The sequence below is a fragment of the Hakea prostrata genome, chromosome 2, assembly GCF_041222555.1.
Source record: "Hakea prostrata isolate BN-2017 chromosome 2, UWA_Hpros_2, whole genome shotgun sequence".
Classification (NCBI taxonomy): Eukaryota; Viridiplantae; Streptophyta; class Magnoliopsida; order Proteales; family Proteaceae; genus Hakea; species Hakea prostrata.
Genome location: NC_142601.1, coordinates 50,360,740 through 50,384,908, shown reverse-complemented (window position 1 = coordinate 50,384,908; position 24,169 = coordinate 50,360,740). Strand labels below are relative to the sequence as shown.

General features: G+C 36.1%; 1 protein-coding gene and 1 non-coding gene across 2 annotated transcripts; both read left to right on the top strand.

Moving 5' to 3' along the window:
- The first annotated feature begins 3,338 nt into the window (after nucleotides 1-3,338).
- Nucleotides 3,339-4,217, top strand: LOC149024706 (cotton fiber protein). Its single transcript, XM_089142983.1, has one exon. It carries the CDS (start codon nucleotides 3,451-3,453, stop codon nucleotides 3,970-3,972), a length of 522 nt encoding a protein of 173 aa, XP_088999109.1. The 5' UTR covers nucleotides 3,339-3,450; the 3' UTR covers nucleotides 3,973-4,217.
- A 2,603-nt stretch (nucleotides 4,218-6,820) lies between these two features.
- On the top strand, nucleotides 6,821-6,922 carry LOC149024705 (U6 spliceosomal RNA). The gene has a single exon (XR_016171884.1). It is a non-coding gene; the product is annotated as a U6 spliceosomal RNA (small nuclear RNA).
- Nucleotides 6,923-24,169: the final 17,247 nt, after the last annotated feature.

The following is a 24,169-nucleotide window of genomic DNA, read 5'->3' as shown; positions in this document are numbered from 1 at the left end:
TGCCCTTCCTCAGTAGCAGAAGTCAAGAGCTTCACAACTGGGTCCGCTTTGCTCTTCTTCTGTGACTGCTTCAAAGAGAGGGTGATCCTCCAAACAGCCTTCATCCACACTCCGAGCTCTTCCACATCAGTTATTGTATATATTATGCCACCCACTTCAAGTGTGTAAGCATACTCATTTTGGGACACAAAAGCATACCCTGGAGCAAAACTGAAGTTTTCAGCTCTTTTATCAAATTCCCTATTCAATACATATCATTTGTCCAAAGTCTATAGTATAATGACGAAATTTCGCCCAGAGAATTCGTTACCCAAATTCTCTATTCAATACAGTATCATTTGGCCACAGTTTATAGTATAAGAAGAAAATTTGGCAATATGCTTCATGTTCTAGAAGTATTTATATAATATTTCAACTTTAAATATCAGGGTTTTAATGATGGTTCTGCGGTAGCCATGAAATCAAATTCAGTAGCACTATTCAAAATGTTGGAAATGCACAATGAAGACAAGATAATGAAAAAGAAAATGATATTCAAAGTAATAAACAGACGATGAAATTGGATTCCCCTAAATTTGTTTCTTTGCTCCTACCATGTATCAATCAATGATACTCGAGGATCATAAGCTCACCTTTCCATAGCTCCATAACCATGACTCCCTACCACCAACATGGAAGCATGGCGTTTTTCTACAGTCTCACAGAGAACATTCCTAGCATCTCCCTCCACCACCTCTACTATTACATCATCCACTTGCATATTTATCAAATTGCTCAGTAGAGCTTCGTATGATGGTAAAATGACCAGGTTAAAACACTTAATTATCACAACTTTATTCAAATTTTCTCTACTGTAATCAGAGAAGATATTCCCAATGACTTTACAATTGCAAGATTCAGTTTAGAACAACAAATTTTTGGCTAGGGCACAGAAAGATAGTTTGGTTGTTGAGAAGGTGTTTTACCACTTACGATCTTCTACAGGGAACAAATACGGCCATAAGAATTTTATCACAACTTATATGAATCTAACCTTTTTCAGAAATCCAAAAACTTAATAGCGAGAGTAATTTCAAACGCCGGATTAAAATTTCCCCGTTTTTCTTCGTGGGTATTGGGTAGGATTCATGAGTAAAATCATTATTAGGATGATTCTTACAGATTTCCTTTGGCAGAGCTCCTTGGCCTTCGCTACAATTTTAACTGCTTTCCTCTTGAGATCTGATTGGACAATAGGCAAAACTTCGGCAAGTCCTGCAAATCGAAGTAACATCAGAAGGGAACCTCAGTTATCCAAGAAACGCAAACAAGTAGAATTTAACCGAGAGAAGTTGAAAAATGCAGGTAAGAAGGGCGGAGGCTTACCAGGTCCGGAGATTTTGACAACCGAAGTAGGAAAAGGCTTGGCATGAAGAACAAGAAGCTTAAAGGGGGATTGGTAGGGTAGGGCACAAAGAAGTGATCGAGAACCCACTTGAGAGCGTAGAAACTGTTCTCGCTCTCGTCGATTCCCACCACCATCAGTTGTTTCTGTGATGTCGACTCCATTATGTTCTGTTTCTTCAAAGCTCTTGCTCGCTATTTTCTGCTTCTTGGCCCTCACCAATTTCTCCAAGCTCTCCTTGGCATTCCTCTTCCCTAAAACGAAATAAAAGAAAACCACCCAAACATTAATTGATCACCATAAACGCCTCAAGAACAACGAAACTGCTTATTAAGTGTAAAAGCTAATACCTTTCTTTTGATTTCGTAGGTGGATTAGAAGAGAAAACTTTAGCAACCTGCAAGTAATATTTACTTTAGAAATCACTATTCAAACCTGGAGTAATAGTTACTTTAAATCACTATTCACTAATCAACAACGCAAGCTAACGGAAGAGAAAATAAACTCAAACCTGTTGAACTGCTCCCCCTCCTTCCAAGAGAAACTCGTAGAATCCTCTTTCTTTTTTCGTAAGGCTGCGCTTGTTTGCAGGGTGGGGGGAAAAGTGGTCCCGTAGTGGGGTGAGGGAAGAAAAGGGGAGGTTTGTGGAAGTGATCGGTTCCCCTTTTTCTTTCCCCTTTCCCCAATCCCCCGGGGTTTATTGTGGTCTCCCCTATTCCCTTCCCTTCCCCCCCGCCCCTCTCCTTTGGTTTGGGTTTTCCTTTTCTTTTCCCCCTTTTCCCCCCCCTTTTTCCCCCCCCTCTTCGGTGAGAGGGAGAGAGTTGGAATCTTCTCTTGGGTAGTCTTGGAGGGGAGATGAGGGGTTTGGGCTAGATGGAAGTCAGTTCCAGTAGATGGTTTCTTTATGACGTTTGGGAGAGGCCATTCTCTTGGAATACTAACCTGGAATATGACCGTTGTTTCTTAAAGATAACTATTTATTATTATGTCAATCAGTTTGGTCGTTCTTATTAAGTTTTTGGTCAAGGATTGATGATGGCATTTAGAGAAGAATGTGCCTCTCTCTTGTTCTGCTTTAATGTGTATGATATGTCCAATACCAAATCTAATACTATATGTCTATATCGTTTTTGTGCCAATAATACCCCGTTTCAATACCATTAAAACCATTTTAGGATCCCATGCATAAGTGGTAGTATGATGGCACCCAATGGATGATTTTTCAACTGAAATATTTACTGTTTTGACCCTTTTTTTTTTTTTTTTTTTTTTACTGTTTTTCATCATTTAATCTTAAATATTTAACTTCAAGACCATAACTCTCACCAAAAAGAGAGAACCTTCAAAACCATAGGTCCACCACCGGGGGTGGTGGTCTAGTGGTCCCAAGTTCACTCCCAAGTGGTTTGGTAAACCTCATGTCCCAAGTTCGAATCCCCTCTGCTCCCTCGTTTCTTGCATTGGAGAGTTGTGTGCTCTTTGGCCTGGGCATGAGTGCTACCGGCTTCTGTGGACTATACTAGGCCTCCGGTGGGGCTCCGCTGACGGGGCCAGTGCTTGCGCTAGTAGTGCACAGGGCTAATGCTTGCATAGGTCGCACACGATAAAAAGTCCGAACATTGCGTAGCTGGGGGCGCTAGATCGCCGTTCTTGCATCCCCTCTTTTTCATTACCCAAAAAAAAAAAACCATAGGTACTAATCAGAATCATACAGCTTATAGACCTCAAATTTGGTACGCCTAAGGGGTAAAAGTGTCCATTAGCATCTGAATTTGAAATTTTGGCTCCAACAAAATGAGGCAACAGCCACACGACAGGGGCGTAGTGCAACGGCTACCTGCTTAGAATCGATTAAAATTTTAAAATAAGTCCAAAGCAACACCGACCTTCGCTTTTACAGCTCCCCACCACCATTCGAATCTACCAAACCATTTTCAAACACTTTTCTCCTCCATAAAAACACTTGCAAGAAAAGAGTCTGCATTGCTTCACCCAAGAAATCTTAACCCCCTTTCCCCTCCCCCCCTAAACCTCTTTCTGCAAGTGAAAAGAGGAAATCATAAAAAATGCCCAAGCAAAGATCACCTATCTTTGTAAGAGCATTGAATCTCTTAAACATCCCAATGTTTATGGCGAAAATGAGAAAACCCATATGCGCAAAGCTCATTTTGCTGAAGAAAACCAGGAAGCTCAAGAAGCTCAAGCTTCTCAAGCACTATAGCTACGCCTACATTGAAGAGTACCAGTTTTCACCTTCAAACACTCCTCTGTCCCATTACTACAGGAAGCCGTACAAGAAGAGAAGCCGTAGCCTAGATATCCATTCACTATTATTCCTCTGCAGTTGTTCTGGTGGCTTGCGGATTGACGGGGAATATGAAGAGGATCCAATAAAAGATTTCGCATTAGAGCCGCCGCCCGTCATTCCTGATAGTATTGCAAAAGAGTTGCCTGAGCCATCATTGGATTCGGATGAGGAAGATGATGACTCTGTTGATCAGAAAGCAGAGCTGTTCATTCAAAGGTTCTATGCAGAGATGAGATTGCAGAGTCAAGGATCAGTTCCTGAAGAATTTTTGTATGTTTGAATTGTTTTCCCCCCTTTTCTTTTCTGGGTTTTCATTTTTTTATCCACAGGATTGTTTTTCCTGATACTGTGGAAATCGTCTTCTGTTTCTGTCTATTTTTCCCCTTTCGCTGCGTGAAAGTTCTTCTGGGTCACAAGCAAATTAGTTGTATCAGTATGGGAGTTCACTGTTTCCATTACCAGAAAACAGGAGCTTAATTTATTTCAGTAATAGAACATCGAGTATCATTCCTCCAACGTCTATAAATCTCCTACATTTGCAATTTTTTTCTGGCAATTTTTGTTGACATTTACATCGGAAGCTCTCTCTTGTTGTTCATTTACATCGGATTTTCATTTTCATTACGTCTGTCTCTGGCATTTATCTGAAAATTTCCACCGGGAAATACTCCATTGACGATTATCTCAAAGCGAATTCAGTCATGGGGAAGGAGATTTGGGCAGAGGAGGATGGCTCTTCATTGTGCTTGCAGGCCAATGACAGGCAAAACCCATGCTGCCCCATTCTTCTCTGCGCGAACACATTTGCTGAGCAGCAGGTTGGCCGCAAGACTGAATCCCACAGGCAGTAGCAGCCAGCCAAACAACACGGCGTGCAGCCCATAAAAATATAAAAATGACAAAAATGTTTTGGTTCATGGTTCTTTAACTTAATATATTGCGGGTGTGAAGAACACCTAAAGTCACATACGTTACTAGGAAGAAATTGATTGCTGATTTGTTTACATCTTTCTCCTTTTTAATGTAGGAGATTGAAAGGCAATCTCAAGTACCAAGGAGTCTAATTTTGGTGTATCACACCCCACTCGACAATGTCAAATCTGCCCTGACTACCCATGGTTGTGATCCACAGTTACAAAATCATGTTACAACTGAGGGTATCAATCAATACGGTTTGGTAGTTCTATATGGTTTTGATATGGTACCAACTTTGAATACTGAAAACTAGAACGTATTGGCACTGAATTTACACGGTATGATACGATTTTGGTATTTGCAAAAACAGGTTCGATATGATTTTGGTATTAAATCGATGTGGGAAAACGGTTTAAACATGGTATGTAATGCGGTTCAATTTTGGTACACACGAACCCATGCCACTTTTATTATTAGTTCATTAAGATCCAAATGAAATTGCAATCAAACAATCGATAGAATCTGATATTAACAGAGCCAAAGCAAGTAAATCTAATAAACAAAGACAAAATATGTAATTATAAGAAGAGGAGTTAATGACAAAACGAAAGACTGAAATAGGGAATTAGGGACTAGGGTAAAGGTAAAGTGTTTTAATTATAAAATTACATTTATATCCCTTAATTTGGTACGGTACAAATTCGGTACAGTTTCAGTACATATCAACGGATGAGTACGTGAAACTGCATCCATTTTGAACGATCGATTTTAGACGTGCGATTTTCCCGGAACGCTTCTTGCATTTTCCCTTCGTGGGGTTCTCGCCCGGCCCTTGGTCATGGGTCCGGGTGGGTGTTTTTTTAATTACTTTTATCCCTTATTTGGTCGGTCTTCGCATATCAACGGATGAGTCGTGGACTGTCTTCGTATCAATTTTGACGATGCGATTTTAGGCGTGCATTTTTCCGAATGGAATAAATCGTCTTCACCATACTCATTTTTTCCCTTTCGTCGCGGGTTCTTCCCCGGGTCCCATTGTTGTTTTTGGGTTCCGGGTGTGTGTTTTTTTATTACATTTATATCCCTTAATTTGGTACGGTACAAATTCGGACATATCAACGGTGAGTACGTCTGTCGCTTTTCCCTTTCCGCGGTCGCTTGTTGTTTGTTGGTTCTGGGGTGTGTGTTTTTTTTTCATTTATATCCCTTAGTTTGGGACAAATTGTCATATCACGGATGAGTCGTCAATCCCTGGTTCTCCGGGCCGCAATTGTTGTCGTGGTTCTCGTTCTTCCCCCGTCTTTCTCCTCTTTGCTTTTTTCCTTTTTGTTGCTTTCTCGGGCTTTTTTTCGTCGTTCTTCCTCCCGCTCCCGCTTTGTGCATCGGCTCTCTCTTGTTCTCTCTTTGCTCTGGTTTGTTGTTGTTTTGGTGCGGGGGCGGGGTTTTGGTTTTTTGTTTTTTTTTTGGGTTTGCCCCCGCTTTGGTGGTTCCCTGCCTGTGTGGGTGGCCTCCCGTGGGGTTTTTGCTCCCGGTTCGTCGGCCTTGCTTGCCCGGCTCCCTTGGCCCCCCCGTGGTTTTGTTTCTCTCTAATAATAAATATATCAATATATGAAAGTAATAAATATCAAATCCCAAATGAATTTCAAAGGAAATCTGTAAGCAGAAGCGAAGGGATAATCCAACTAAAGTTTACAATTATTTTTAAGTGGCTCAGATGGTCTTTTGTTCAAAATGTTTTATATATGGCATCATTGTATTATTTTGCATCCAAGGCAAGCAGAAGCGAAGGATAATCCAACTAAAGTTTACGATTATTTTTAAGTGGCTCATATGTCTTTTGTCAAAACGTTTTATATATGGCATCATTTGTATTATTTTGCATCCAAGGCGGAGCCAGGATTGACCACGGGGGGTGCGAAGGATAATCCAAATAGTAATGTGTTTTTACCATATATATATATATATATATGTTATGTGGTAAATCTGAATCATTTTATTATATTAGGACATGGGGTCCACATTAACAACTTAGGTAGTAAATTAATAGGAGGACTAAAATATAGATAACACAATTATAAGTAAATTATAAAAATATATATTAAAATAAAGGACAAGGGCTAAAATTGTGAGAGAGAAAAATTAAAAGACTATGATTAGATATAATAATATCAATGGCTAAAATTCTAAACATCCAACTAATAAAATTTAAATTGGTCTCTTGGGAGATAACTGATAAAATTGGAACAATACAAAGGAGATTAGCATGGCCCCCCACGCAAGGATGACAAATTGACAATAAAATTTAAATTGCTATTAGTAGGAATCCAAAGTTTAGAGACTCAAAAATAAAATTAAATGATTACGATTAGATCTAATAAAATTTATGGCTGAAATTCTAAACGAGATTTAAATTTCTATTAATAGGAATTGAAATTTTAGGAAAAAGTTTAAGGATTAAAAAAAAATCAATGATTATGATTAGATCGAATAAAATCAATGGGTGAATTCTAACGAGATTTAAATTGCTATTAGTATAATCGAAATTCTGAAAAAAAAAGAACAACGAAATAAAAGAAAACTTCAATTATGCTTTATGAAAAAAATATCAGAAAAATCTTGAGTGAGAGAGAGAGAGTGAATACCTGATAATTATGGAGAAGATTTAGGAAGTCTCCATTGTCTACTAACTACTTTAGGGCTGTTTAGTTACATGAATCTAGAGATTTTAAATCTCTAGATTTTAAAATCTCTAGATTCATGAATGCAAAATTTAATGGTTGTGAAAATTTATGGATTTATGAAATCCAGGGATTCATTTTTTTACACTAGAACGTGAATATGTAGATTTATAGGTATGGCACGAAATCCACAGAGATTTCACATCTACTATAAAAGCACTAAATATTTGCACAATTATAAAAATCACAAATGAATCCACGGATTCATATTTAGTTACATGAATCTTGAGATTTCAAATCTCTAGATTCATGAATGCAAAATTTATACCCATTTGGTTGTGAAAATTTATGGATTCATGAAATCTAGGGATTCATCTTTTTACACTAAAAACATGAATATGTAGATTTATGGGTATGGGATGAAATCCAGAGATTTCACCTTAACTATAAAAGCACTAAATATTTGCACATTTACAAAAATCACAAATGAATCAACGAATTTCATTCCATAGATTCAAACTAACCAAACAGTTAATTTATGAATTATGACTCCATAGATTTGAAATCTCTAGATTCATGTAACAAAACAAGCCCTTAATGTTTTGTGAGAGATGTGAGATAAAAAATAGAGAAAAAATAAGGAATAAAAGAGGAGATTCAGGAGAAAATAAATAGGAATGATAATATGAGAGAATAAATAGGGAGAAATTCATGGATGTGAGTTAGTTTTTAATTAGGATTTAACTTTTATTCTTTAAAACTAGGGGTTTAATGGTAATCATCAGATAATGATTAAGAATGATATTTATACCCATCATCTTTATCTTAAACTTTTAATTTTAACTTTAGGGGGGCAAATAGTAGTGTTTCACATGTGAAGTGAGAGAAACAAGGAAAAATATAGGACTAAACCAAATTTAAAAAAAATCCAAGGGGGGCATGGCCCCCTCCGGCCCCAATGTGGCTCTGCCACTTTTTGCATCTCATATCCCAGCATCGAACTATGATGATTCTATCCTTATTGATAGGTGCCAAAAGAGCACTCCAAGGACCCACACCAAAGGTCGTGTGCATTGTAGCCAACTCCCATTGGCACCTCTAATACAACTTCAGTGGAGTATTCCCTAGAAAATAGGGTTTCTTCTATACTTGCATAGTCATCTGAGAAAAAAACAATGAATCCATCAATGTGAGTTCCACAAAACTCAATAAGGCAAATAATTCACATATACTATGACCAAGGTGTGGGATACAAGTCTAATCTAACCATGGTAAAGGGATATAAGGCCACACTCTCTTACCACCACCATTTGTATGAGTCTAGCACATGTTGGGGGTATTTTAACCCAATGTAAGGTCATAAATGCAACATATTACATGTGGTCCAAATATCTTTTTTCATGCCTATCGCCATTTTGGTCTTAGTTTCCTTATCCACTTAGGAGTTAGCTAATTCCTCATGGGATGGGTACTAATTGTTGGATTTAGCACTTTAGAACCCTATGGCCATCCACATATGATAGGGCAAATGCTTCTTATGTCTCCTCATGAGATGGTTATCGACTGTTGGATGCCCATGAGCATAAGTCTCAACATATGCAACCCTACCTTGAATGATATGTCCAATAGGCCTATGTCTCTTCACAAGATGGTTACCGACTGTCAGGCGCCCACTAGCGCCTTACTGATATCACGAGTTACTCAACTTTAATTCCCATGCTAAAGGGAAAATTGTACATATACAGATGAACTAACCATGCATCCAGACATTCTAACATGCATAAACAACAAATATATGATGCAGCACTAGGGCAATAACCTAGACCACAACCCTTGATGTAAGATGTTGGGTATACAAACCATGCATTCCCCAAGACAAAGTCACACATTCCAACATACCACGTCAAATAAAGAAAGGAGGAAAGTCACCATCAATATCATCCAGGTGCATGGGTCTTGGTACCAAACCACGTGTTTCAACTTGATTGGCCCACAACTTCTTCCCACCTAATGCTCGAGTTCTCTAACCTGCAATTAGTGTTTTTGAGTTAGTACCTTGAGGGTTATCACACGGTGTCTTCTGTAATGAGTCCAAAAATAAACATTTTGATTTTTCATACTACAAGAGAAACTCTAAATGAATCTATGTGCTTGCAAGGGGGGGGGGGGGGGGGGAAGCCAACTCTATGAACAAAAATTTGTGAGTAGGGTCTAACCCGAGCATAAGCTCCTCTTGGGGAATGGAAGATAACTTGAATGGCTCCATTCCAATCCTTTGTGACTTCAATTGCAACTCTGTAGTCCCAGACTGCTGCATGATGGCCCATCTCGTAAACGCTAGAGAAGGAAAAACCAAAAAGCTCAAACGATTTACAAAGATCTTTGTCTTAGAACTTGGAAGAGATTCAAGTAGAAGAATTCGAATGGTATAGATTGAAGTTATCAATAGAAGAGGAAGTTATGTCACATCGAGAGTTCAGAAGCATGAAATTCACCCAAAAGCTTCCTGTGAATCAGAACTAAAAACCCACCTACTAGTTCAACTCTTGGAACCTTTCATACGATTATCTACAATACCAGATGGAAACAGGAAGAAAGCCAAGACCTAATCACACCGATCTCAGATTCTCAGGTATTTGTAGTGATTCAATTAGGATTAGGAAGAACCGAAGATGAATACTCAATCTCTCAGAAGACGATGAAAGGTTTCAGCCATTTAGCAAACAAGATTTAGGGATAAGGCTTAAAATATGGGAAATTACAAAAATAATCTTAGTTCTAAATTCGATAAGTGAAACCAACGTGGTTTCAGTACATACCGATGGTATGATACTTGAAATCGATACCGTACCATACCGAATTAAAAAGTTCAGTTATGTATCATACCGTATCGAATTTTGAAACGTTACAATTCAATACGGTTTAACCATGGTTGGCCCATGTAATAGACTGGGGGGCTAGACCAAAACACATCCACCTTGACTCTCGCCTAACGAGTCAACTCCATACAACCCGATCGCTTTTGGCCGAGCAAGGGTCCATGGGAAGGTGGTCAAGATTTTTAGAGTAGTAAGTGGTCAAGGATATTCCATGAACACATCCACCACCTAGATTCCACGAAGCAGAGTTCACCTCTAAGGAAGCTCCATCCTCCGTATCTATTAGTATATTATATATATAAGATGAAGTGACCTTTAGTTCAAATATCCTTCTTAGGTCTTCTCCAAGGCTAGAAATGGTCGTCACAAGGCCATTGTTGGTATTTTAATTCATTGACAAGCATTGAATTTTAGACCAAAAATAGAGACAATTAATGAAATACATTTGACCAAAATAGACAATTATTGATTTACAAATGGCACATGACCTTATATTTTTTCTTTTGGTATATGAGGTTCATCTGGCCAGCTTGCGCACACTTCAACTAAATTCTTAGGGGAGGAGACTGCTATCTGCAAGGGTCAAACTCATAACCTCTCCATTGGGAAGTATAAATCTTACCACTCTACCAACTCTGTATTGGCAATTTCATATTTTACTTGCTCATTAATGTGCTTATTTCTTAGCTTTAATTTTATATTTATTTGTTATTCCAGCTTTTTCTTTGGTGTAAACTTATTAGTTATTAGTTATTACTCATTATATTTATAAGGGCAATTACATATTGACCCCCCCCCAAATTCGAATCAATACATTTACTATCCCTTAAAAAAAATCAATTACAAATATCCCCTGCTATTAAATGTTGGGCTTAAATGATGATGCTATCGATTAACAAATATATTAAAAACTTATTTTGTGTCCATTAAAGGGTAAATTACATATAGACACCCTAGATTTTGAATCAATTACATCTACTATCTCTAAAAAAAGGTCAATTACAAATGTTTCTCTGTTGTTAAATGTTGGGGGTCTATATGTAATTTATCTTTTAAAGGGCACCAGAAGAAAAAATGGTAAAATAGGTATTTAATATATTCATTAACTAATGCAAGGTTTGGAGTCTCGGCAAGATATCTTTCAAATCTCAGTGCCGATATATGATGCATAATAAGGTGTAAGTGTGTATCACCTCACATCATATTCATACAATATGATAAAAATGGTAAGCCAAAGACTCAAGTGTGTGGCTAGACTTAAATGTACCACCGGGGGTGGTCTAGTGGTCCCGAGCTCACTCCCAAATGGTTTGGTAAATCTCATGTCCTAGGTTCAAATCCCCTCTGCTCTTCTGTCTTCTTGCATTGGACAGTTGTGTGCTCTTTGGCCTGGGCATGAGTCATACCGGATTCTGTGGACTATACTAGGCCTCCAGTGGGGCTCCGCTGACTGGACCAGTGCTTGCGCTAGTAGTGCACAGGGCTAATACTTGCATTGATCACACTTGATAAAAAATTCGAACATTGCGTAGCGGGGGCGCTAGGTCGCCGCTACTACATCCCCTCTTTTTTTGACAAAATAAAGAGGCTAGAATTAAATGTCAAGTCATTTTCTATTAAGAAAAAAAAAAACACAAAATGTCAAGTCACTTTTGCTCCACTCTTACGTGTATGGCTAGAAATGCTAACCGTCAATGACTTAACAAAAAAGACTCAACTTTTTATCATGGTGATGGAAGACTCAAAAAAGACAAGATGAGCTTTTATCTCTTCTAATTACAAATTTATGGCACAAGCACTCGTCTTTTTTTTCATGCCTTCATTTCTTCTTCATCAAATCAAGGATTTGGAACATCAAGCTCAATACGAAAATGAGTTGCTTCAGGAACACAAAAGCTTTCCTTGGTCAATCGAATCAAAGAGGCAAAGAATAACACGTTGGAAAAATGTTTAAAACTTTATGTATATTATTTTCTAGGGATAATTACTATTGTTCCCCTGTACTTTGATTTTGTTACTATTGTATCCTCTGTACTTTTCAAAATTATTAATCCAACATTTAACTTTGTCTACAATTACTATTGCCCCCTACCATTAAGTTTCGTTAATTTATTGATGATGTGGCGTCTTTATATTTTCTCAAAAACCCCCCAAAATACCCTTATACTTATCTCTTTATTTGTTTATCCTTTTATCAAGTTACAGTAATACCCTTAATTAACTGTGGAAAAAAAAAAGTAACTATAATCCTCTTTTATTCTAAAAAAAAAAAAAAAAAAAACCACCAAATAAAGAAAGAATGATTGAATAAAACTCAAATAAAAATCGAAGAGGAAAGAAAATCGAATTCAACTCAAATTGAAAACTATATATCACCTAAAATATTTTCAAAATAAATGAAGTTTAGTGAAGGTGGAAACCAAATTGGATTTGGATTTTTGCTCATTCCTTTAATTCAAAATAAATAAAGTTTAGTGAATGTGGGAAACCAAATCGGATTTGGATTTTGCCTGTTTCATCAATTCAAAATAAATGAAGCTTAGTGAAGGCGGAAAACCAAATCGGATTTGGATTTTGCCTGTTTCATTAATTCAAAATAAATGAAGCTTAGTGAAAGCGGAAACCAAATCGGATTTGGATTTTGCTCATTTCTTTAATTTAGAATAAATGAATTCAAAATAAATAAAGTTTAGTGTAGGTGGGAAACCAAATCAAATTTGGATTTTGCCCGTTTCATTAATTCAAAATAAATGAAGTTTATGGTAAAAATGACATTTAATCTGATTTTTATAAATGGGGTATCATCGTCTTTTGATTAATTTCTTAATTTTAATGAAGGACAAATTAGACATTACATATTCAAACTTAACGGCTACTTAACACTGTTATAAGGAAGGTGGCAACAGTAATTTTATAAAGAACAGGGTTTTATTAGTAATAAAATCAAACTATAGGGGGCAACAATAATTATCCCTATTTTCTATTTAAATATGTGTTTTAATTTTGTATTTTATTGTATGATTTCTATAATGAAAACTTTAAACCCACATCAGGCAGAAATGAACTGATTATTTTGTTTATATACAGTAAGGACCTATGTAATGTATCTTTTGGGTTAAGGATCAAACCCATGTGCGATGCAAATCAAGCTTGAACCCTGGTGTGACCCAACTATAGTTATATAGATATATATTAATTAGTATTAATAATTCTATATGACTTCGGACTTGGGCTCTAATTCGGAATGCCCACTGTTGGGTGGAAGTGTGGTCTCTAATTAGAGAGGCACTTTCACTTAGGGAGGTTAGCTGAATAGGTACCTTCCTGTAGGGAGTTGAGTTGAATAAGTATATTCAGAAAGGGAGGTGATCTTACCATTTCACCCACAGCCTTTGGGGTTCTATATAAACTCATTTTTGAGCTCATTTTTACTATGAATTTCCTCTTATTTTTCACCCTGTTGTTATTCTATTAAGTAGTGAACATAACTTGATTACACCTTAGGTAACCTTTTTGGGGTCCAACCTTAAAGGTTTGGGCTGATTGATCTTGGAGATGAAGACACATCTGGTACCCGTATTACAGAAATCGGGGTGTCTAAATACTTTAAAGAAAGTATCTCTGATACGTTTTAGCTCTGACGAAGTTTTGTGATTACAACAATCTTTCAAGTGTTCGTGGAGATTCCTCAGCAAATTATCAACATAACACATGACATGAACATAGTATATAGTAGCAGCAGACCTTTTTTTGCCCAACAACTACAAATATTATATTAGTAGCAGCAGATCTAGGTGGCAATCAAATCCATTTCCAGCTACATTTTGTAGGTTCAACCTCTTTTTGGCAATATTAATCAAATTTTTCGGCGACTTGTTTAACCTCGTTTTTCGATTAATATTTTAATTAGCTACTCACTGAACTAGGGGAAATTTCGTCAAAATGTGTTACTGTGAACCGATGACATCATCATTTAACCCCAACACTTAACAGCAGGGAATATTTGTCATTGAAAATTTTTCAAGGGTAGTATATGTAAATGATTTGAAAATTGAGGGGGTCTATATGCAATTTTTCCTATTTAAAATATATTCAGGTAATTTTCACTTGGACCCCCTGAGGTTTGACTCAGGTCAAATTTAGTCCAAAAAAAGTCATACTTTGCATATGCCTCCCCTGTAGTATTCAAAAAGGTCAATTAAGGACGGATAATCACTTTTGTGACTTAAATACCCTTACATCATTTAACCGTTAAGATTCCGCGACACATGCAACAAAAACCAGTGGCTGTGAATGAACATGTGGGGTTAAAGTGCAAATATTAATATTTTAATTTACATCATGAGATGTTCTAATTTTTTAAATTTACGATTTCAAACCCAAGTCGTCCTTTCGTTCTCTCTGTCTCTTTCTTCTGTTTTACTGTTTTTAATCTCTCTGCAAAACCCTTATTCTTTTTCTTGTTTCATCTTGAATCTTTTGGTTGTTCAGATCTGAGATTTTCTGTCAAAAGAAAAAAATTTGAGATTTCTCGGTTTCAGATGCGCAACCTTCGAGCTATTTGCAGTGAATCCTAGGATCTTGTCCCGCTTCCTGATTTCCCAAAATTTCTCCTCCATTGCTTTATTTCTTAGATTCCACCTGTTCCTTCTTCTTGAGTTTGAAAAATAAATTTGAAAAATTAGAAGTTCTCATGATGTATTTCCCAATCTAGAACCCATAATCTGATAGCTTGCTGTGAATTTAGAATTCTGAATTCTAGAACTCGATCTCCTTTGCTTTCTTGGAAATCAACTTGTGAACCGCTCACCAGATAAAAAGAGAGACAGAGAAAGGGAGACAAGGAAACTGAAATGGGAGGAGTGGTATCTCCTTTTCTTCAATTTCTCAGTGTTGAATCAGTCACGACGAAGAAGTTGGGAGCTTTTGTATATGCATTCTCTGTGTGCAAACTGAAAGTAATCAAACCAAACAAACGGTTATGAATTTGAAGAAGAAACAAGAAGCCTTAAAATGAGATAAGAACAAATTCTCCACATTTACGGTTCCAGAACAAGAAGGAAGCGGGACAAGATCCTACGATTCACTGCAAATAACTTGAAGGTTACGCATCTGAAAGCCGAGAAATCTCAAATTTTTTTCTTTTGACAGAAAATCTCAGATTTGAAAAACCAAAAGATTCAAAATGAAACTGGAAAAAGAATAAGGGTTTTGCAGAGAGACATTAAAAACAGTAAAATAGAAGAAAGAGACAGAGAACCGAAAGGTCGACTCGGGTTTGAAATCGTAAATTTGAAAAATTAGAACATCTCATGATGTAAATTAAAATATTAATATTTGCACTTTAACCCCACATGTTCATTCACGGCCATTGATTTTTGTTCCATGTGTGGCGCAATCTTAACGGTTAAATGATGTAAGGGTATTTAAGTCACAAAAGTGATTATCCGTCCTTAACCGACCTTTTTGAATACCACAGGGGAGGCATATGCAAAGTATGGCTTTTTTTTGACTAAATTTGACCTAAGACAAACCTCAGGGGGTCCATGTGAAAATTACCTAATATATTCATTCACTATCATTTAATGTATTTCGATATTTGATAAGGCTCACCTTTTTCTTTTTTTTCTTTTTTTTTTTTAAGCAATTGATAAGACTTACATCATTCATTGATTTCATTTTTACCCTGGCCTAGTTACGTGATTCTTCTATCCTGCTTTCTTTCCCTTTTTTGTGGGGTTAATATTCTTTTTATTCAAGAAGAAGAAAAGAGTTTTTCCTGATGGCTCATCCTTTTATTATTGGTTTAACAGAGTGAGTATGATTCTGTTAATTAATTCAAACTTTAAAAGTCAAATGACTAAATAACCTTCATCTTATTTCATATCCAACCTTTAGGTCACCAATATTTGTCCTACACTTTGCTAGAAACCACTCACCACATCTTAAAACCACCACACCCTCTCCTTTTGCTGGCCACCACCGCCCCGTGTTCTTCCTTGTTGGAAATCATCCACCACTTTCCCCCCGCAGGTATAAGTTGTTGAGTTCCATCCTCGGCGCAAAATCTCCAAAATCATCAATAACTAAACTAGCCTCATCTTCCATAACCAACATGCCCTCTCCATTGCAATTGATCTCTATTCGACCATCTTCATCCCTTCTCAACCTCATAGCCATGGGGTACAACAACACCAACGCTTTACTCAGAGCCTCCTTTAACACAATAGTGTCGAACAAGTTGGAAGAACCCTCCAACCTATAGAAATCACTACTCAGAGGTGGGTGATTTCCAATAGGGGGAATGTGAGAGCGGTGGTGGCTGGCAAGGGGATGAGGTGTGGTGGTTTTTAGCAGTAGTGGGTGGTTTCCTGCAAAGTATAAGAAGAAAATGGGTGAAGCAAAAATCCCTTCACTCACCTAAGGGTTGGGCATAAGATGAGACAACGGTATTTTGCTCACTTGATTTTCAAAATTTGAATTAGTTAGGGCCTGTTTGGTTACATGAGTCTGGAGATTTCAAATCTATGGAGTCATAATTTATAAAATTAAATGTTTGGTTGTGGAATGAAATCTATAGATTCATCTTAAAAAATTATTTGATCAATATTTTTGTGAATGTGCAAATATATAGCTTTTTTGAAATATTTGGATTTCACCATTTACCTATAAATTTATAGATTTACGTTTTTAGTGTAAAAATGTGAATCTCTAGATTTCATGAATCTAGAGATTTTTACAACCAAACGGGTATAATTCTCAGATTCATGAATCCAGAGATTTCAAATATCTAGATATTTCAAATCAGTGGAATTATAATTTATAAAATTAGATGTTTGGTTGTGGAATGAAATCAGTGGATTTATCCTAAAAATCTATTTGATCGACGTGATTTTTGTGAATGTGCATACGTATAACTTTTTTGAAATCTCTGGATTTCACCCCTTACCCATAAATCTACAGATTCACGTTTTTAGTGTAAAAATGTGAATCTCTAGATTTCATGAATCTAGAGATTTTTACAACCAAACGGGTATAATTCTCAAATTCATGAATCCAGAGATTTGAAATCTCTGGATTCATGTAACCAAACAGACCCTAAGAGAATCTTATTCATTCAGTTAAGTGTGTGTAATTAGTAATAAAAAAGTGAGCCACCAGTAATGCTTGACACTTAAAGGAGGTGCCTTCAGTTTTATGTCCACTTAAAGAGCCATCGATAGAAAAACTCAAAAGTATTCGCTGCAGCTAATTGTGGAGATTTTGTCACGTATAGAAAAAGTAATCCAACGGTGTAAAATTAAATAGCGCTAGTGATGTTGCCAACTTGATTTTATTTATTTATTTTATATTAGAGTGTTCAGTGTTTTGTAAGTTTACAAAAAGAGTTTACAAAAAGAAACCCTTCGCTTTACTTGATTGTAATTAAACCCGTATTTTGCAATTTTACCGAAAGAAAAAAAAAATCCATATTTTGCAAGACCTAAATTACCATTGTCAACGTTGTTCCATCTTTTGCAACTTAATCATAGTATCTTTTGCAACTTAATCATAGTGGGAGATGGATTCTCACACCAATACTAAGCCATAGCTAGTAACTCACCCAGAAAGCTATTAGGGTTCATTCTCTCTTTCTCCATCTGCGATTATGTCTTCCCTTTTCTCTAATCTAGGGTTATTGGAATTCTTTTGTGCTTCCTTCTTTGCATTTTCTTCAGTTTGGGTCTTTGAGATGATAGTCTTTGTGCGCTGTTTTTCTAAGATCTGTGATGTCACAGATTTGTTCTTTTCTTTCTTTTTTTCCGTACAAAGGGCTTTATTAAGCCAAAAGATGAAAATATTAATATGCCTCAGCAAAATTCGAACCACGACATCTTCAACGAGAAGTGTTGGTTTCAAGTTTCAACCACTAGAACAAATCTGCGATGGCACATATTTATTATTCTTTTGTGTGATTTGCTACCTATCGATTTACAGGTCTTTTGTCTTAAAGATTTGTTTTCATGATCTTATTATTATTCTTCTTCCTCAATTTTCAGAGGTTCTTATTTGTTAGATTTGTCTTACAGTCTGTGTGAAGTGTCTTGTTTCTTGCTAGATCTGTATTCTCTCTGTTCGTAGTATTGATGGAGTTGCTTTTTGGCTGAATCCTTATCTGATGCTTCTAGTTTGAAGCTGCTATCGTTTGTTAGGCCTGAAAATTTTTGAGATGTCAGGATTTTGAATTTTTTTTTTTTTTTTTGCGGTTTTGAGATTTTTGAGATGTTTTTCATTGTTTTGTTTAATAGAAGTAGCAAGTTCCATCTTCAAGTCAACTTGGGAATATCTTTTCAGTTGGAAGCAAATGTTCCAGATTTCCATAACTTGGCTTGGGATGTTGGATCGTCAAATTTACAAAATATTAAACCTTTAATGTAAAAAAAATAATAATAATAAATCGTATTTTAAAAACAATTCTTGCTTTTTACTTAGACAACATTTGATTGGTTTCTGAACACTGAACGTAATCTCAACCAGAGGCGGAACCACACAAAAAATTAAGGTAATTTTCATCTGGACCCCCTGAGGTTTGGCCTATGTCATTTTCAGTCCAAAAAAATTGAGACTTTGCATCTACCTCTCCTGTACTATAGAAAAAATCAATTTAAGAACAAATTATCACATCTATGAAGAATTTGTCTTTTTTTTTAAATTTTTACACTTTAAAGGGTTAAAGTTTATTAATTCACAAAATGAGACCCTCCATTACCCGATTCTAAATCCTAGAAACCAAAAAGAAAAAACAAACAGCAAAAACTCCCTGCTAGGGCTTCACATATTAAAAGAACACTACGAACAAAGAAATCCAAAACCAAAATCTAGGGTTTTACAAGTATCTAAAAACCAAAACACAAAAGAAATAAGATTGTGGAGGAGAAGAAGTGGAATCTGTTTCGTGTGTACTTTTCTTTTTTTTTCTTCTAGGAAACTGAAAACAGTTTTTTTTTTCTTTGTTTCCAAGCCCCTTCTCTCACTAGCCCACTCTTCTCTCGCTGGCCCTTTCTCTCTCTCTCCCTTCTCTCTTCTCTTTCTTTGAGTTTGACTCCTATGACAGAAGCAATGGAAAATCAGAAAATTATTGGTAAAATAAATTTAAATGTGAGTAGCAAATAAGGATTTAGAATTGGTAGAACTAGGGATTTGGAAATTGGGTAATGAAGGAGGGTTCTGATTTTGTAAATTTAATAAACTTTAACTCCTTCAAATGTAAAAATAAAAAATTTAAATTAAAAAAATAGAATAAGGGCAAATTTGTCATAGAAGTGATAATTTGTCCTTAAATTGATTTTTTTCATAGTACAGGGGAGGCATATGCAAAGTCTAAGTTTTTTTGGATTAAAAATGACAGACCAAACCTCAGGGGGTCCAGATGAAAATTACCCAAAAAATTATATGAACTCCTATAATTTTTTTAATTTTTATATTAATTCTGTTATTTTTCCAGTTTTTCTTCTTCTCATATGTGAAATATCACTATGTGAACAATTTTTAAAGGTAAAAATGACATTCATAATTAAAAACTAACTCCTTAATCCTTATTTATTCTTCCCTCACTTCTCTTTCATCTTGGATTGGTAGAGTGGTAGAGATCCATACTTCTCAGTGGAGATGTCATGGGTTCGATCCGGATTCGATCCTTGCAGACAGCGTCTCCCCTGAGGATGTAATCAAGATGCGCGCAAGCTGGCCCGGAAAAAAAAAATCTTATTAAGTATTCAAAATGTCACAAGAAATTAATCTATCAATCCCTATTTATTCTCTCATATTCTCAACAATTATGTATTCTTTCTATTTTTCAATTTATTTATCGTTTATCTTTTTCTCACTTTTTACTATTCTTTTTATTTGATTTTATATTCTTGGTTTCATTTCTTCTACAATTTTTGTTATTTTATTTTATATTATGAATAAAATGTCTATAGTTAATAAGGTAACTAACTACCATTGGTTTTTATCTCCTATCTTAATAAAAAGAAAGGATAATTACTGTTGACTCCTTGTATTCTAATTTTATTACTACTTTATCCCCTATATTTTTCAAAATTTCTAATCCAACTTTTAACTTTATCTAAAATTACTAATATCCCTACAGTTGAGCTCTGTTAGTTTACCGATGATGTGACATCTATATATTTTTTCAAAATTTTAAAAATAACCCTAGAATTATCTCTTTACTTATTTACTCTTTTGTCAAGTTATGATACTATCTTTCATCTGGACCTCCCGAGGTATGGTCCAAGTCACTTTTATTCCAGTTTAAGTTTTCTTTTGCGTATGGCTCCCCTGTGGTTTCAATAAACTATTAAATAAGGACAAGTTTAACAGAACTGTTAGTTTAATAATTTTTGTGACGAATATACCCTTTTCTGATTTATTTATTTTAATTATTTTAATAAGTTTATTTATTTTATTCAAATAATAAATATAAAAATCTCATTTTTTGATGGTGAAAGGAATCTCTTTAACACCACGAGGTGAGAACTTTGATATTTAACTGTCGCTCTCTCCGACGTCGGCCATGAACCCTGCTTGCTAAACTATGTCAAATAACAGATCTGAAATTGTATTCAACTGCCAACAAATACATGCCATTTTCAGCATTACTTCTTCTTGAAACAAATAACTTTTAATTATCTTACCCTTCAGTTTTGCAATGAGAAGCTAAGATAGTTCCCAGTATGATGCAAACTAGTAATATACTATGGTGACGAAAGTGTGGCACAGCAATTGTACCTTTAGGTACCATCCATTGAACCAGTAAACTTGGGTTCCAAATGAAATGCAAAGCCAGTTGAATGGGATTCACTACAGTGCAAGGCAGAAAGGCCTTGCTGATTTCCACTTTCATGAGTCAATAGCAGAGCAATATAACGAACCGAAATTTGATGGTTAACGATTCTCAAATTATAGACCACTACAAAGAGGGTAATTCTTCAGAAAGCAATATATCTACGAGAAATCCTCCAAGTGTCATAACTTTAATAGCTAAGATAGGGATACTTTGAGTTCAATATCTAAGAAAATGGCATAGAAAAGGGGAGAAAAAACCTGCATTTAGAAGAGCGTCGGATGACCAGAATCCATGGCGAAGTCACCAGCTGTGAGGTTTGACGGAGCGAGCACATTCCAGGGTGCGGCTGCTGCAAGCAGGGCCTTCACTATGTCGGCGTGACCATGCTTCCCCGCATGCATTAGTGGATTAAGGCCTTCTACGTCAAAGTACGATACATCGACGCGACCATCTATCAGAGAATCAACTTTGGGTAGGTCACCAGACTTCACCGCCTTGCACAGCTCCTCCTCCGCCTACATGAACTCTGCTTGGGGTTTTTGATTTTTGCCTTTTGCTTTTGTACGCCGTACCAAATGAGGTTCACAGAGATTTGGCCGGAAATGAGAGAGCCCTTGTGGTATTGAAGCAGGGCTGCTCCTGCACAACTCGGTGAGTTTTCTCCTGGCTGAGCACTGCCGAGTTCTTGGTTGATGACAGAGAAGACAGACAGAGAGACAAAAACTAAAACAAACAAAGATATAAAATGGTATTTTCGTCACCAGAATTATTAAACTAACGTTAAGTATGGGCGTCCTTTTAATCATTTCTTGATGTAAAAGAAAACAGACAAAGAGACACCAACACCCCGGGGCCATGAAAATTACCCTTAATTTTTTTTTAAAGAAAATATTTGATTTTTCTTCTCTAAAAAGAAATAGCCAAATAAAAAAAATGTGTGATTAAATAAACTTAAAATAGAAACTAAAATATTATAAAATATCAAATATAATTCAAAGAAAGAAATTGAAAATCACCTAATATATGCTATTCATTATACATGTTACCAAATTTCCTATCAATTAATATCTTATATACTAATTTGTTTGTAAAACTTCCAGCATTGTGATTGTGAAAATTTTAAGTTGAACATGAGGGAAAAACACCATTTGCTGTGCACAGCAATGCACTACCACGAAGTGACACATATTATATACCGAATGGAAGGCTAAGATTAAAAGACTGACTTTAAGTGGGAAAAACCCAGATTTGAGACCCGTTTACCATAGATCCGCCCATTTCTTAAAAACCTAGTCCAAAACTCTTCAACTCCTCCCACCAATTCTCAACTCAACACTTCCACCTGCGGCGCCACGATTTCACCACCAGTCCTTTGTTTCTAGTCCGATCAAGAAACCCATCCGTCATCAAAGCTTCGAGATCGAAATCATCCGTCGCGGATACGAAGACCATTTGTCACTTTCTGGCGGAGGACTTCGCACCACCCATAAGAATCACTGGCGATTGACAGCCCTTTCGGTTATCTTTATTGTCCGCTTCATCGGGAAAACTCCCCTGCTTCTAAAGCTCAAGAACATAAAATCTCTTCAAAAACCAATTATTGACCCATATAGTGTAAAAAATCAAACCCTCATTTTCCCTCCCATCACCAGCTTCTTTCATGATGTCTGCTGAGACATCTTAGATCTCAGTGATGGCCTCTTTTCAGGTCCATCGTTTGCTGAAGCTGTTGCTACTGAAATCCGAGGGTTGGGTAAAGCATCGCCTGATCAAGTCTAAGAGACGAAACGGTTAAGAGTAGATCATACTGCTATTGAAAATTAAACAACAATTCTTTAAAACTTGAAATTTAATACAAAAAGGAGAGATAATCCATCTTCCTTTTGAGAAATCTAAACCAAAGAAAAAACCCCAAGCCCCTAGGTGGAAGAGTTGAGTCAAAAATCGGTGGGAGGTGTTGGGAGTTTTTGGATTGGGTTTTTTAGAAACGGGCGGATATATGCTAATGGGTCTCAAATCTAGGTTTTTCCCACTTGAATTCAATCTTTTAATCTTAGCCTTCTATTTGTATATTACACATGTCACTTTGTGGTGGTGCACTGTTGTGCACATTAGCAGAGAGATGTACACAGCAGAGGATGTTTTTTCAAACATGAGAGTTTCAACAACCATAGGTGTGTGGTCCCACCAAAACCAAAAATTATTTTGAAATATAAGATCTTAAGGATATAATTAATATTCAATATAGTTTTTATAAATGAGTGTAATGTCATATTTTTAACTTCTTAATTTTAATGAAGGGCAAAATAAACATTACATATGTAATGTTGACGGCCACTTGACATTGTTAGAAATGAGGGGGCAACAATAATTTCATAAAGAAAGAGGTTTGATTAGCAATAAAATCAAAATATAAAGAGATAATAATAATTATCCCTAAAAAAAAATGCTTTGCATCTCCTACCAAATAAAATTTTGGTTCGAATATAATTTTGTATGGTTGAAGTCACGTTTTGATATATATATATATATTGTATTGTATTTAATTTATTTATATTTTATGAAGAAAAAAATATCATTATCAATAATTTATCTTTTTTCTCCAAATATAATATATATAGGTCCCATAAAATATATGTAAGTATATTTCTTCATATAATAAAATAATTCAAAAGTTAGACCCTCAATGGGTCTTATATGGATTCATATGGATTCATATAATATGTGGGACGAAAAAGTATCAATGCTTATTCAATGGAAAGGTTATCTGAACTTTCATTATTCGGCGACCACCCCTGGCTGTGGCTGAACCGACCATTTTCAGCAGGGTTTTTGACAGATTCCACCAAGATCTCCAGCCACCTATGAGACCATAGGCATGGGGTACGAAACTTACCTGAAAAGAGAACTTTTCCTTCGAGTTGCCAAGGCCCCGTCGGTACTTGCTACTTGCTACTTGCTGCATCATCAGGATTCAGGAGTCACGTGTGAGCTTCTTACACTTTTCTTTGCTCATCTCTCTAACCCCATCTACCAGTCAAAAACGTAAAAGGTCAGATAAAAAAAAATAACACTAAAAAACTGGATTCACCACTTTAATGACAGGGAACCTTCCTGAACATCGGATAGAACCCATCTAACATTGTAGTACTTCAAATTGATAACGTTCATTTC

Coding starts and splice junctions, on each gene's coding strand:
- LOC149024706 (XM_089142983.1), top strand. CDS start 3,451: ATGCCCAAGCAAAGATCACCTATCTTTGTAAGAGCATTGAATCTCTTA.